The 17,022-nt window shown below is 42.0% G+C and overlaps 1 protein-coding gene across 1 annotated transcript in view; it reads left to right on the top strand.

Annotated features, from left to right (window-relative positions):
• The window catches only part of LOC126176163 (diuretic hormone receptor-like), a 301,518-nt gene that overhangs the window by 244,858 nt on the left and 39,638 nt on the right, over positions 1 to 17,022 (top strand). The window contains exons 7-8 of the mRNA XM_049923305.1: positions 3,332 to 3,402; positions 6,257 to 6,385. Coding sequence (XP_049779262.1) covers positions 3,332 to 3,402; positions 6,257 to 6,385 — 200 coding nt within the window. The remainder of the gene's footprint in view (positions 1 to 3,331; positions 3,403 to 6,256; positions 6,386 to 17,022) is intronic.

The raw sequence follows: 17,022 nt of genomic DNA, 5'->3' as shown, positions 1-17,022 counted from the left end.
TAGCGCGCAACGGCAGCGATGCGCTCGCCTCGCTAGCCCAGACCGCTCTGGGTACCTGACGGAGTCGTTATTGAACGCGTCTGCAGTGATACCTCGCTTGAACGTGAAACGGTTGGACTCCTGGTGATGAAAGACACTTTTATCTTCGTTACACAAATTTTAAGAGAAGGACTGTTGGTGGCGTTAATTTGCTGATCACCAAAGTTGTCGGCAACGGAGTGGATTAAATTGTAAACTTATCCCCAGTGACTTCTGTTGTGACGGCGTGTGACACATGATAGTGGTCCATCCGTCGGAGAAGACGTCAAACTATCATCACCATAGAGCACCAACACCATGATACACTATATCAGTTGCTTCCAACATCGGGGTAATTACATCCTGAGGGGTAAAATGTCGTTTTATCATTACTATTATCATTATCTGATAAGACCCTAATGATGATCGTAAGAGTTACGAATAGCTACACTTTTCTTCGTGTAACAAGTGTATGAAATCTTCTCATATTGTACACCCCTAGCACATCCTTTGTAGTTTTATACCATGTATCTACAGGGCGCCTGAAGCGTTCTAGGTCAAACTGGAACAGGTGATAGTGGGTCTACAATCGAGTATATTGACATAAGGGAACCAATGGACAGAAATCCTGTGGACACCACATAACAACAAAGTAGTTCACAGTAATTCTTTAAAGTGACGACCGGCAGTCTCAATGCATGTATTGCAACGACGCATGCAGTTCTGTCACATTCTCACAAAGGTTTGAGACACCTTGACACATTAAAATTGTAACATACACATCACATATGCTTAAACATTTCATGAAAATGTCTTCTCCAAGTTGAAAATACTTTCGACATTTCATCAGATATTGCATCATTACTCGTTTCGTAACAATAAACGGACTATTGGACAACACTAGAAAACAGTTATTTTATAATACATACTGTACTGCTGTAGGGCCTCCATAATATTACCATTATTATTAGTAGTAGTAATAGCAGTATTAGTGGTAGTAGTACCACTGGTCAGACACAAAACGTTCGCCGTCAAAAGTCCTCCGGTTTCTGCCAGTTCGGAAATAAGGACTCCAGTGGTTAAGAGATTTACGGACAGTAGGCTTAATCATTGCACTCTCATTTTAATTTGGGTGATTTTAAAGGATTGCAGGGTGCGGATAAAACAAGTGTCGGTAGGGAGAGAAGTAGGGAGGCAAACAAATGTTGTCGGAGGTAAACAGCAAACAGCACCAATTGTCTAATTCACTCATAGTGTAGTATGATACCTACAAATCTAAATCTCATTTAACTTTGGAAATGAAAGTGTTCAAAGAATCTTGTGTTTCGTTCTAAAGATTATTTATGATGGTGTGGTTCGGGAAAAAGGGGAGGGGGGGGCGTTAAGGAGTATGGTATTAGCTAACATCTGATTACATTCATGGGTAATGTTCTCATATCCTCACATCCATAAAAGTCACCTGCGCGACATACATAACTTATTTTTCATGACGAATCAAATGTTTCGTGGTAAATAAATCCGCTCACCTGTATTTGACAAATGCTTAATTTAGATAAAACTGCAAACTCGACACGGATTTCAGACTATAACTCTGATATTCACGCACTACAAAATGGAAGGTATACCATAAAATTAATGAACGTTATAAGCGTTCATACAAATGTCAACATCACGTCAAACCTTGAATGTGACGAGTAAAATGTATCAGTGATGTAACAAACCCAGCAAATTTGTCAAGTACCATGCGAAATCTCGTGAAGGTGCGGCATGAAAAGATCCTTTCGATCAACCAGTACCATACCAGGTAAACTGAGTGTAACTGAAAATAAATTTAAAAAAGAACGGAAGTGAATCAACAAACAAACGCTCACATCAGGCTGAAGTAGCCAACGAACCAAATGCGAACTGTCAGACATGTAGCGTAGGCTTCAGAAGGTAAAATGAAAGTTAAAAAGCCCTAGAATGCTAATTTCCGAACCTTAGAAATAGCTTCCCATGAAAGTGGGCAGGGAACTTTTGTGGTAAGCTATTTTTGCGGTTCACAAACTAACATTCTACGGTATTTATGCGTTTATTTTATTTTCTAAAGTCTATGCCACATGTCTGGCGCACGCAGTTGATTCGTAGATTACATTAGCCTGGCAATGAGCGCTTCTTTGTTGATTTATTCCTGTTTTTTTCGGTTATGTCCTGTTGACCGGCTATGGTACTGGTTGACTCAAAGAACCCATCCTTGCATCATCCGCCCTGGTTCTCGCATGCTGTTTCATAAATTTTCTGGGTTTTTACGCGACTGGTACGATTTTCTCATACAGAATCAAGGTATGACACGAGGTTCACATTTGTGTGGACTCTCACAATGTTAATGAGTTTTGCATTGCTCTTTGTGGTGCCTGAAGATTGGATTTACTTCCTGAAACTCGAGTCCTGTGTACGATTTTATCCAAATAAAGAATTTGTCAAGTACAGTTGAGAGGATTTATTTACAATGAAATATTTTAGTAACAGTTTTATATTTACCGCAAAGAGTATATTACACTTAACTTACTATAAAAATGCAAATCAGCCAAGTTGCATCCTTTTAAAAGTTACGAACCAGAGATGGAGCTAGATCGCATCATTAGCCTCTGATGAAAGCCAAACGTGAATGTGAGTCGTAAGAATAACTATTACGTAAGCTTTAACAAGCTATTTTGAGGCTGCAGTTATACAGAAATATGGCAGTCCACATGTAGCTATGAATGGTCGAGAAATACTGTTATAGAAAGACTGATGTTATTCCCTACTTTGACCTTTCATCTTTTGTTGGCAACTGCTTCACGATTCTCAACCAGAAGGCACGGTAACTCAAAAAATTGCTTTGAGCACTATGAGACTTAACATCTGTGGTCATCAGTCCCCTAGAACTTAGAACTACTTAAACCTAACTAACCTAAGGACATCACACACATCCATGCCCGAGGCAGGATTCGAACCTGCGACCGTAGCAGTCGCGCGATTCCGGACTGAGCGCCTAGAACCGCTAGACCACCGCTGCCGGCGGCACGGTAACTGGTTTAGTTGTATGTCATTCCTGCTCGGCTAAACATCGTAACGTAAATAACTGCGCTTGGTAGTTTCAGTTAATAATAATTGTGATAGCGTAAATTTGTTGTCATTCTGACTTCCGGATATATCAGACGATTCGTTCACGGTGTTGCAGTTTTTCATGTTTACTTAGAAACAAAAGGACTCCAAGGGTAAATGCTGCCACATTATAATTATGTAATTTAAATCAGTGCCGCTATTGGTTTTCTGCACCTGTTGTTCACAGGCGCTCCTGCCGTGTTCGTATTGCTCTGGGGGATTGTCAAGAGCTTTGCACCAAGAGCGACGGAGCAGCAGGTAAGAACATCTATCACTGAAAAACTCAGTTTACATTTATCCATATTTGACTGACACAATCAGTTTATAGATAATGTAGTATTTCTTTTCTTCCTTGTTATGGTTTTATAGCTCCAGGTTAACACGATACACTCACAAACATTTACGAAAGAAGAATTATTTGTAAGCAGCATCTGCTTTAGATAGAAATATCGTACACTTTCCAACATATGTTTATTGCCTATTAAAATCCCATCGGAACAGTAATGTTTAAATGTGTGGAATGACCTATTTCGCGAAAGTGAAAATTATTCAGCCTGATGTAATCAATAGAATGTCTTTCCTCATATTATGTCTGGTTTATTACGTACAGAGGATTTATAAACGAACGGCGTGGTCGTAGAAATTAATAATAAATCAATTTATTACTTTATACGGGCAAAGTTTACGGCATACGTAGCAGCAACTGCCAAACTATGGATGCAGTATCCACTGCACGGTTTTCGTGCTTACTGCGCAGAGGTAGCGTCTGTGTTCATGATGACGTCGCGACAGAAAATTCTGTGTTCTCTGTTTTGAAGTGTCCAGATCTGTGCTCACAGTGCAGCGTGGGCTTCGTGCACGGCTTAAGAAAGAACGACCACACAAAAATAGCTTAGGTGGGTGGGACAAAGAGTTCGTGGAAACCGGATTCTTTGCAAGGAGAAGAATCGTCGTCGACTACGTGTATCTGACGCAAACGTCGAAAGAGTGGGCGAAGCGTCGAAAGACTGTGCGAGGGGATTGCTCATGTCAAAGACTGCGTTCTGGAAGGTGCTGCGTAAGGGATTATATTTTAAAGTGCATAGAGTGGAATTAGCGCAGCTCCTTACACCGGACGACAAAATGAAAATGCCTGACTTTTAAATATGAAGGGCTGCAGTTAGAAATGAAGGTCGCTGGTTTTGTAGCAGGACACATCTTCCGCGACGAAGCCACTTTCCATGTTAGTGGCAAGGTGAACACACACAACATCCGTATCTAGAGGAGAGTGAAACCACATACGACGGTAGGGCATCAGCGTGACTCTTCAAAACTGAACGTTTTCTCTCCGGTGTCGCACGCGAAAGTGCGCGGCCCTTTTTTCTTCGTACAACAAATGGTGTCGGTAACTCATTTAGAGGTTCTACGCGGAAGTGGAGGGGAGAGGAATATGTCGAAAACACTGACAAGAAGACGGGACAGAGTGAGAGCACACCTGTTACATCATGGAATGACTTCCATGGTTCTTGAGGGAGCTGTGGAGGGCAAAAACTGTACAGGAAGACAGAGATTGGAATACGCCCAGCAATTGAGGACGTTGGTTGCAACTGCTACTCTGAGATGAAGAGGTTGGCAGAGGAGTGGTATTCTTGGGGTATCGCAACAAACCAGTCAGAAGACTGGTAAGTCAAAAAAATTGTTTAGGGACATGCTGGAAACCTGGTTATAACCCATTTTAGCACGTAACAATGACCACATTTTGCAACTGAACGGTGCCGCCCTATTTTCACAGGAAAATGAGAGAGCTTCTCAGTCGTGTTGAGAATCAACGCTGGATCGGACGTACTGCAATAGCAGACAAAAAATTTCTCTTCTCCTCATACTGTACACCGAATTTAACACCCTGTGTTGTCTTTCTTTGGCGTTTGTGAAGAAGTGAGTTACGTACGGGAAATGCCGTGTCCTTGAGAAAGGGTTTGATAGAATAAAGCAAGCACTGCACATCACCACGTAGGACATGCCGCACCGAAATAGGAAGAATCTGATTACCGTGTAGATGTGTATCATTTGACCAAGGGCGCACATATTGAAGGATTGTGATTAAGGCATCAAAGCGAAAACACGGACTGTTGCTGCTGCCTATGTTGTGAGATTTGTCCATCTAAAGTAATAAATCGATTTAGTATTAATTTTTAAAGCCGCTCCATTTATTTATATACACCCTGTGTGTTGAGTAGTCGCACGAACACAGTCACCTGTTCAGTACTCTTTAACTTTTATCAGTAACAATTAAATCGCAGTAAGAACAACGAAGCGACCGAAAGGCAAGAAAGTGTACCACAGGCTTAGCCTTAAGTTCTGTACCTTACAAAACCAAGCTTAACATTAAGTAAAAGATACTACACGTAATGTCATAATGTTACCAATTCGAATCTTCAGTTTCAGTTATTTTCAATAGCAGCAATGGTAGTGGTAGTAATGGTAGTAGTAGTAGTAGTAGTAGTAATCATCTTAAAAAGATAATGTTTCCTTTGTCTGCAGTCTGGGCCACAGTTCGGTATCAGGCCGCCACAGGAACTAAACTACGGATAAAATGAAGTTTCGTATAGTAAAGTGCTTACGGCAGCAGCGGAAAACAACAATAAATGTAACTTATTAATCGATTGGATAAAGCTGATACATCTGGACTATTTCTGCTGCTGCCGTAAGCGAATTGCCACACGATATTCCATTGTATCGATGGGCTGCGTCGTTATGTTTTGGCTCCTGTGGCGGCGTGATACGGTACTTCGGCGCAAGGATTTGAAACTGTACCAGGAGCGCAAGCATGTAACTACAAACAACAAGGAAATGTACTATCTAACTTTGTTATGTGGGGCTATAATTAGAACTTCACGACTATCCTTCGGAATGCCAGGGGATAGTAGTAGTGGTGTAGTAGTAGTGGTGATGGTGATGGTGATAGTTGTGTTTTTAATACAACCAGTAGCGGTGCTGAAGTTATGTTGTACTAACAGTTCAAGTTGTGGTTCAGTTTTATATGCATCAAGCTATTATAGTGCTCACACACGAAAAAAAAACCTGAAGAGTTTAATTCATTATATCGTGACGTGCCGCCACTTTGTTGACATAGGTGCACAGCACGGAGTCTCTGCTGCGACACTGCCCGTGGATGAGCCCAGACAGCTACGACTGGATCTACCAGGCGCCGGCCATCGTCGTGCTGGCGCTCAACCTCGTCTTCCTCGTCATGATCATGTGGGTGAGTCGCCCAGCATTCAGTCCGCCCCTGCGAGGTGCACATTCGCGCTTATTAACAGTTGCATACCAATGGCGAGGGGGGGGAGGTCAGTAACTGACCCCAAAGAAGTTTTTAGGCTAAAACTCCTGTCGTGTTCAGTAGTTTATTTAATTAATACATGACATTTATCGCAATTATAATTGCTACAATCGACAATGAGAACAGCTTTTGGTTTACACTCATTGTTGAGTTATACCGATTGTTATAACTGAAGGTGTAGCAGGTCAACAGTCACTACTCGCAGTCAACCGGTAAACAGTGTGGTGAATGGAAGATCATATCTTTGTGGCATTTGACAGAATGTACAAGAAGATGAAATTGACAGATGACGAAATTAGAAATTTGCTTGAGAGTTCAGACAATGAATTTAGTGGTGAACTATCCGAAATCTCAAGCAGTGAAACTGAAGATGCAGTCATGGAAATTCCAGATCAAGTAGTTTCTGACAGCAGCGAGTTGGATGAAAGCGAACAGGGTAAGTGTTGATTTTTATTACTTTTTGCAGATATTTTGGAGTATATTAGGATATGTGTCTCGGTAGAGCGCTTAGTTTGCTAGTGTTCGGTTCTGTTTTCATATTTTTATATGTATTCAACCAACAAGAAGACGACCCAGGCCGAAAGCACAAATTGATCACCTTGAAAAAGACATGGTCGCCCCGTAAAGTATGATATGGAAGAGAAGCCCTTACGTAAATCAAAGGAGGAGGTCTGTTGCTAACGTAATGAGAACCACGAAAGGAACTAAGCCAGGGATAAAACCTGATACACCAGGTAAAGCTTTTCTGATGTACTTCGATGATAACATCCTGGATAACATTTTGATGTGTACCAATCAAAAGCTTGGAAATCTTTGGGAATCATGTGAAGATATTTTCATAAAAAATTCGAAAGGATTTGAAAGGGAAGAAATTGTGTCAGCAATTGGAATTCTATTGAACTGTGGAGTCCATAGACAGAACAAGGACAGTTTACGTTCTATATTCAGTACAGAAAACTTTTCCATGTACCGAGCTTCATTTTCGGAGAATATACTGAGACTCTTACTGAAGTGCTTGCGTTTACCCGAGCAGCTAGAAAACAGACCGACAAATTTTCTCCTATCAGGGATATATGGAACATGATAGTAAATTTCCTGAGTTTTATAATCCTAGTGAGTCAGTCACAGTGGATGAAGAACTTGTAACCTTCCATGGCCGATGCCCATTCAGGCGATATATTCCAAAAAAACCAGGAAAATATGGAATAGAGGTGAACCTGTTATGTGATTCGGATACGAAATACTGCTTCGCTGGGGATCCCTACGCTGGAAAGCACGCTAATGAGAAGAACCATAACAGTAGCCCTGAAATAGTTAGAAGATTGATTGAGATGTCTAACTTCAAACAATCTGGAAGAAATGTTACCATGGATAGAAAGTTCACTACCGTACCACTCGCATCTGATCTTTTGAAAGAGAAAATAACTGCAGTTGGTACTATTCGAAGTGCCAAACCCGATGTTCCTACAGAACTCCGTCCTGTTTCTCTAAAAAATAGCTACACCGTGAACAATCCAATTTGCCTTTAGTGATGCCACTTTAATCAGTTACGTGCCTAAGAAACGAAAGGTTGTTACAGTATTGTCAACCCAACTTCATGATATGAATGTGACGGAAGAGAAGCCAGACATCATCCTATTCTACAATTGTACAAAGTCAAGAGTGGATACATTCGATAAGTCAGTTAGAACGTACAGCTGCTATCGAGCAACGCGTCGATGACCAATGACGGTGTTTTTCAACTTGATTGATATTGCAGCATACAATTCATATGTTGTATTTCAAGATACACACAAGGAATTACCCGACAAAGGGTTCTGGAAGAAAGAAGTACCTGAAAGATCTTGCTTGTGAACTTTGTAACCTCAACATGAAAACACGTGCTCAAAATGCTGTAGGCCTACACTCAAAATACACTACAGCGTTATCAACTTTTGGGTATGAGTGCAATCAAAATCAAGGTGCTGTGAGTAAACGAAACAACGTCACGGAGCCGTGACGGAAAGTAACACGTGCAGCTGTGCACAATCTGCCAAAGAAAGGACGCTGTTACTTATGCGCCAGAAGCAAAGACCGTAAGTACATAAAGGCCTGCACTTCTTGCAGGAAGTATATCTGCCCTGCACACACCAAGAAAGAAGAAGTAGTTCGTATTGTAAAGAGTTCTGAATGTGAATCTTAGTAATCCTTGTAATTGTGAAATTAATACAAAGAAATGTAGTAAACTATTTATGTTTTACTAAAAATTTCCCAGAAACCCTTTCCCAGTAATAATAATCAACATTTTAATCTTCTAATTTGCCAAAATTATGGAAATACATAAGTGATGTGATTTATCCTAGATAGAGAATGTGCGATGGTTTTGGGGTCAGTCGCTGACCCCTCCCATTGGCGTTGGGCAGTGCAACATACAGCATTGGTTTGCAACTGTTAAGCCTCATTTGAATGTGTCACAGTACTAAAGCGTCTGAAGTTGACCACATGTTTTAAGAACTCTAACTGATAAAACAATAAATTCACATTGATAGGGGTGGGATAGTAGTGTCTGAGATTTATGCGCTAGGTTATACCTATTTATTTAATTTGCAGTAAATTTTTCCTTGACGTTAATGGCAAACGTTCATCGTACATGCTATAAAACATGCAGAACGTACTGAAAGAAAAGTAACAGGGTAACACAAATTACAACTGTGAAATCTCGCATTGTTTGTAGCGTAAAAAAAATCCAGTAATAAACACAGACAATAACTATCCCATTCTGTCCCTAGTCAACTTACAACGGAGTTCGAATGTTGTGAAATAGATTTATCTTTTTTAGACAAATCCACAGTCATTGGTTGTTCAGCAACTGCATATATTATATTGGATATATTTCTGATGTAGCCAGTTTCAAGTCAATAGAACCAGGTTGAGATCGGTAGAAATACCATATACAGTGGGACTGAGGCCGAAGGGTACATGCTTTGAAGATTGACAGAGATTTTGATAAAAACTTCATATGCTAATCCCCTTCTTAACAGTTTCCGAAGAAACTAATGAAAACATTGGTGAAGTGGACAAATACAGGTGATAGTAGATGAAAAATTGTGATCTAATGTTTTGTTTAACTGTGTAAATTTCCTCGTAAAAAATGTTCAAGAATCCCACCTTCAGGTACAAAGCACTTTGCAGCTCTTGTAGTCCGCTGCCGCGTTGCTGATCTGAGCTCACTCGTACGGTCCATTACTTCAGCACACGCATGTAAAATAAGAGTGAAGTGAAGTGCGCACTGAAATGGTCAGTAAATACAGCAGTACGTAGTCTAACGTCGCTTCGGTTGTATTCACATGTGAATGCTGGTGAAGATAGACGTGCGAGTGGCGCCCGGTTAAGAAAAGGGCATATGTTGATTTGAACTTTTTTGTTCAGAATCACCAATACTATCACCCCCTCAAATCATGTACCTTTCCTCTTGGTTCACCCTGTATAATACCTAACCATCACATAACATGAAGCCGGCCGGTGTGGCCGTGCGGTTAAAGGCGCTTCAGTCTGGAACCGCGTGACCGCTACGGTCGCAGGTTCGAATCCTGCCTCGGACATGGATGTGTGTGATGTCCTTAGGTTAGTTAGGTTTAATTAGTTCTAAGTTCTAGGCGACTGATGACCTCAGAAGTTAAGTCGCATAGTGCTCAGAGCCATTTCAACCATTTGAACATAACATGAAACACACAATGCTCCTTCTACACCATATGTAAAACCAAATGTACCTGAGTAACTTACAGATTTCTGTAAGTAAAATATACCAGGTGACAGGTATTGAACTATATGAAATAAAGTCGTTGTAACGTCTCAATGGTTTGCATTAGGAATTTCAAACTGCACGGTTGGGCGCAGAGCGTGATGTCAATTACTACGCGCATGCGCACGCGCCTTGTTTCTGTTGGCCATTTGCACGTGAAAATATCACGATACACTGTCACGCCTGAGCGTATAGCGCTTGCATTGGCCTACTATCAAAGCAATAACAGCCAGACTGCCGCTCAAAGGAAGTTCTCGACTGAACTGAAGCTGCAAACTACCGGTCCAAGCGTCCTAACAATTAAGATTTTGATTCACAAGTTTGATAGAACGGGTAGTGTTCACGATGACAGTATAGGCAATGTCGGTCATCCTAAAAGGATGGAAACGCCTGAAAACATCGAGAAGAAACGCGCTGTGTTTCAAACCAGTTGCCGGAAATCGATCACACGAGTTGCGCAACAGGTGAGAAAGAACCAGGAGACACTCCGACAAATTGCTGTAGAAGACCTGCATCTCTCCCATACAAAATTCAAACGTATTCTCACTAAGCTCCAGGGCCCTGGAATAGCGGTTGTGTTTCGTCAACATTATTGTGCAGAGCATTGACGAACAGGACTTTCATGTGAATATGGTTTGCCATAGCGACGAAGTCCACTTTCATTTCGATGGGTTCGTCAATAAGCAATATTAGTGCATTTGGCGGGCTGAGGATCCGCGTTTCGCGATAGAGAAGTTTCTTCGCCCTCAACGGGTGATGTGTCGCGTGCAATCTCCATTCACGGAATAATCGGTGCAATATTCCTTGATGGCACGCTAACTGCCGAACGGTACGTGAAGATTTTGGATTATGATTTCATCCCCATTATCCAAAGTGGCTCATGCAATACGGAGTTCGACCGCATCGAGGTGGCCCAGTGGTTAGCACAGTGGACTCGCATTCGGGAGGACGACGGTTCAATCCCGCGTCCGGACATCCTGATTTAGGTTTTCCGTGATTTCCCTAAATAGCTCCAGGCAAATGTCGATTCCTTTGCAAGGGCACGGCCGACTTACTTCCCTATCCTTCCCTAATTCGATGAGACCGATGACCTCGCTCTTTGGTCTCTTCCCCCAAACACTCCAATCCAATCGACCGCGTCGAAGCAGGAGAGTGTTTGATGTCCTGGAGGCGCACTTCGGCGACTGCATTCCTGCTCTGGCGTACCCAGAAGCCGCTGGTGTCGGTCTCGATTGGCCGCCATATTCTCCGGATCTGAAGACATGCGACTCCTTTTTGTGGGGCTATATTAAAGACAAGGTGTACAGCAAACACCCAAAAACCGTTACTGCGCTGAGAGCAGCCACTCAGGAGGTCATTGACAGCATTGATGTTCCGACACTTCAGCGGGTGATGAATAATTTTGGTATTCGCCTGCATCACATCATCGCCAACGACGGCAGGCATATCGAACATATCATAACCTAAATCTGAATATCTGTTGTGACGTTTACATCTTGCATAAAGTGTATGCGCGCCGTAGTTTGTAATTAATTTTCGTTTTTTTTTTCATATAGTTCAGTAATTGTCACCCTGTATACTACACGTCGTATAAGAGTACAGCTATGTGGCACCATTCGTGCTGGGAAAATAAGAAAATTCCAGAAGATGGTAAGAGTGCTTGAAACTGAACGTGACTCACGTCTGGTACATTTCCTATTTAAATAAATTAAAGTACATTAGCACTGCATGTAATAGATAATTGTAAGGATTGTAGAGAGTAGCTGACACTGAGGAAAATCACACAACAGATCTTATCGTTTGCAGTGTAATAAAATTGTTAGAGACTTAGGTGAACTATTCAAGCATCAGTTACGTATTGCATGGGCCACAAGTTTTTCGTTTTAAATTTTACAATGTTTGTCATACCTATGAAAAATGCACAAGCACAAATTTTCAGCACTATCTGTATGGGATTAAGAAGCAATATGGGGCCACGACTAATTATTTTATACAGTTTAGTCCGGTATAAGAAGAAGTTATGTTGAAAAAACGATTTAAATAATTATTACCGTTATAAGATTTCCAGGCAGGCAACATGTAATCTGCTCTACACAGAATATGAGCAGTGAACAAATGCTGCACTAGTAGTTGCTATTATGTCCGCCGTCTACTTTTGCCAGTGAGAGGCATCAGAAGACCTCTTCTTGATGAGCGGAGGAAATGGGGCGAGCAGTGTAGCCATTCTCGTGCTGAGCCCCTTCCCTCCGCTTCCCTTCCCTTCCCACCCGCCGCACCGACCCAGCCTCATTCGCCACTGCCAGCGCCGCGGCTCTCGAGCGTTAATCTCGCGTGCCGGTTGAGCAGCGTAATTAGTCGGCACGTAGCGTAGCCTAGTGCAGCGGCATTGTGCGTGATACTACGCTCCGAGTAACCTCAAAGAGGTTTATAAATTCTGCCCGCCACCCGGCCATTCATTTGGGTGTTGCTCTACTTCTCTCGCTTCGTTTATGTTGAGCCGCACTGCACAAAGCTATTGTATCCTTCCATCAGGGCAGCAATATGATTCGCCGTTTCATACGTAGAACTCTACTGACACATTTCCGACACGTTGCGCCTCTTACTTTCTGTCTGACTCGGTTAAGGACTATGACAATTCTCCTACTGTGATAATTATGGTACTCTCACTACCGACGTCATCACGTACTACATGATCATCTGATTTTATTTGGCCCGTTGCAGCACTGCTATATTTTATCAAGAACTTCTATGATGAAAATCACAACGAGGTGGGAGTATCCAACTCCTGCGTCCAGAATCATTACTTCCGCATTTCTTTATTCATTTAGCTGGACGGTTAAAAGTGTGGCCAAACGTGTACAGCCAAAATCATACTGAGTATGAACTGAAAAACGTCTAAAATCTAACTACTTTCCTTCTACAAGTTACTACAGTCGTACAAATTTTCCGAAATAAAAACATCCCGCAATCGACTATGGTTCAAATGGCTCTGAGCACTATGGGACCTAACATCTGAGGTCATCAGTCCCCTAGGACCTAGAACTACTTAAACCTAACTAACGTAAGGACATCACACACATCCATGCCCAAGGCAGGATTCGAACCTGCGACGGTAGCGGTCTTGCGGTTCCAGACTGAAGCGCCTAGAACCGCTCGGCCACAACGGTCTGCGCAGTCGACTATAATGGTGGTTTATTTGTCATTATTGGCCAGTTTTGGCTGTTACATCGTAGTCATGCGATAATTTACATACATGGAAACATGGCAAAATGCTGTCCAGAAGTCGTAAAGTGACCCAAATATTGTCATTTTAGACATCACAATTATGATACACAACCTTGCCCCTTGGGAAAATATTTCAACCAAAGTACTGCAAGAATAAGCACTGTAGAGCAAAACAATCAACTTGGCAATGAACGGGAAGGTTGATATAAAGCAGATACTTGCACTTGTATTCTTATCAGCTTTCCTTTCCAACACAGTTTTAATTGAAATCACAACAAAATAATAATGGGAAATTTTGGAAATTTGTAGTAAGTTCCTATAGGACGAAACTGCTGAGGTCATCGGTCCCTAGGCTTACACGCTACATAATCTGACTTAAACTAACTTACGCTAAGGACAACAGACACACCCATGCCCAAGGCATGACTCGAACCTCCGACGGGGGCAACCGCGCGAACCGTGGCAAGGCGCCTAAGACCGAGCGGCTACCCCGTTCGCAAAAATGATAATTAAAAAGATAATTGTGTTGTTGTGAACTTGACAGTGAGATGGATTGTTACCACCTGAATAACTACAACACGTTCTATGGAGTAAAAATATAGGAGATACCAATTATAATAACTCCGAAATCTCTAGAAAGTTTATTGCATCCACTCATGCACAATGAAACAGCTACGTTGCAGTAGATTGTGCGTTAACCAGCGCGTTTAATATCCAGAGGAACTGAAGAGTGACTTTAGACAACAATTCCCAGAACTTCAATAGTTGGGGGACGATCAAAATGTTTCCGTTCCACAGCCATACAAACCAGAATCGGTGACCCAGTCAGGAGAAATCGCCGTGAGCATTGTTGAGATAATTCCATCGACGCACCATGTTGAAGATACCCATTCCATAAAATACCTTGTCCTGCTCCCTGAGGAAATTCCGAACTGCCTGATGTTTTTTTTCTTTTCTTTTTCTTTTACTTTGCCTGAGGAGAGATGAGGACTATAGGGCGGATGCTCGAGTGTCTCCCACTTGCGTTGGCGTGACTTCTCCGTTACATTTGTGGCATGGGGACGTGCTTCATCATGAAGCAGGAGCTAGCCTTGTCGCACTTTTCCCGGACGTTTCTCTTGCCCCATACAAATTCGTTATTCTCCCGTGCATGTCTACCGCTGTCTCTCCTTTGGCAGCCAAGAAAATAATAACAGCTCGGTGGTCCTGGTTGGACTTGTTTGTTAATAACGTCGCCAAATTCATTTTTCCGAATTTGCCTCACGCACGTCGGAAAGACACGAGCGCCACACTAATCCCTTGTCTATAAGTCGGTGCTTCTACACCCGCATCGGAGTCACGCTACGTTGCTGCAGGAACGTCCCCAGATTGAAACTTTTTGATCGAGCCTTACAGTTTCTAGTTGGCTGAATTTAACATCATACTTAATGGGACTGCTAGTAGAAATGTACAGGGCTGTGTTTCTATCAGTTACTGTACTTCCAACCCCTGCTGCAACTGCAGTCGGTTATCAGCTGCTGCGACGTCCTAGACATGTTTACCTCTGTATGTTTCGTCGGCAGAAGGCAACGGGTTGTTGCCAGTCACCCACGAGTACATGTGTATCTGCTTTACAAGCTCAAGGAGGCCGTGCGGACTACCTTCGTCAGTCATCTTTTCTTCGTGTACTACTCGCGTGCAGTTATATCAAAAGTGAAAATTACATACGAAGAGTAACACTTATCCCCCTTAGTTGAGCAACCTTTACCAGTGTCGTGTGACTAGGGCCTCCCGTCGGGTAGACTGTTCGCCGGGGGCAATTCTTTCGATCTGACGCCACTTCGGCGACTTGCGCGTCGATGGGGATGAAATGATGATGATTAAGACAACACAACACCCAGTCCCTGAGCGGAGAAAATCTCCGATCCAGCCGGGAATCGAACCAGGGCCCTTAGGATTGACAGTCTGTCGCGCTGACCACTCAGCTACCGGGGGCGGACACTTTATCTGTTACAACGAGTTTATAAAGGACTCAAAATTAAAGTATATACAACAATGAATTTAATTTGAGGTTTATAACATTTTATTACTTTGGAGGGTTATTCTTCAATAGCTGTTTAAATTTCCAACAGGTGGCAGATACTCTATCACACTACTCAATCCGCTGAGACACCGCTGTCCAGTAAAATGCTTTCGATTTAAATACATACACAGTGGTATACTCACGTCACACATAACAATGGCAATTTACGGTCGTGCAAGCCTGGCTAATGTACTGAGAATTTGTATTCTGTGGGGAACTAGTAGTAGATTGAATGCCAGTTTCTGGTAGATAGATATCTTTATTGCGGGTGACTTAGTAATCTGTCGACATAAACGTGGGGAACAGCTTATCTCATATATTTAAAGAACTTGTACTACTGAGATCTTTTATTAGAACAGTAATACACGACAAAGATCTCTAACACAAAATATGAAACCTGCCGGTTTGTAAGTAGTATTAGTTTGATTAACAACCACGACGGGAAGTATGGCATCAAATTTTTATTTTGTCTAGCTATATCTAATAAATTAATTGAATCAAATAAAAATACAAAATGACTTATCAACTATTATGGCCTACAATTGTTAATAATCCAGCAATAATCTTTTAGAAGAGCGGGTAATAACTTCAGTGGCTTGCTTTATAGTATTGGAAATTGAAAATCAATTAAACGTCTGAAACTATGAGACTCAATCAATAAAAATTTTTCTAAAAGTGCAAGGAATTACTTTGTAATAAAGCAAAATTGTTATGCTGTGTGAGACGCGTCGTAACTTTGTGTTAATACTGTAGCCACTAACTTCTAGGTTTTGAACCAGGCGCTAAGCATGGCGAGGTGAATCTAGGACCTCGTTCGACTTCTCTTTACACCCCCATTGGTATGATGAAACAAGGGAACTGAAAATGTCAAGGTGACTAGTTGACGCTGCTGACATGAGCGCACTCGGTAGACGTCAAAGGACGTCCTAAACAAGGGTCATATTTAACTTACGTCTAGCCATTTTTAAACCGTGTGAACCATTCGTAACCCCGAGTACAGCTTCAGCACTCATCACCCACCGTAGGCTTCCTGCATCATTTGGTGTGTCTCTGTGAAGGTATCTTGAGTTTCACGCAAAATTTAGTGCAGACGCGTTGCTCCTCTAACTTTGCCCTCTCGAAATAAGTAAATTGTACCGCACAACGTTTTACTCAGTACAGAACTGAACAATAACTAACAGACATACAGCAATGAAGCTGCCGGCTGTTACACATTAAACACAGGCGTGCGCAGCAGTTCCAACCGCATTTAGCTCCACCACACTATTTGGACGAAATTACGAAAGCTCCGGAGTTTTTTGAACTGATCCCGTATTACTCGTAATAGGTCCCTGAGAGAGAGAAGCCCTTAAGCGTATACGTTTAACCTTTCTTTCTCTTTATCTGTACATCAACAGAAAAGATTAATTTATTAAATGAAACCGTTTCTACTGTAATAAGAAACCAACTTGCGACAAATATTGTTTCATTTAGTAAGTTTTAAGTGCTTTG

The sequence above is a fragment of the Schistocerca cancellata genome, chromosome 3, assembly GCF_023864275.1.
Source record: "Schistocerca cancellata isolate TAMUIC-IGC-003103 chromosome 3, iqSchCanc2.1, whole genome shotgun sequence".
Taxonomy (NCBI): Eukaryota; Metazoa; Arthropoda; class Insecta; order Orthoptera; family Acrididae; genus Schistocerca; species Schistocerca cancellata.
Note: the sequence above shows the minus strand (reverse complement) of the source record. Positions and strands in the feature narration are given on the sequence as shown.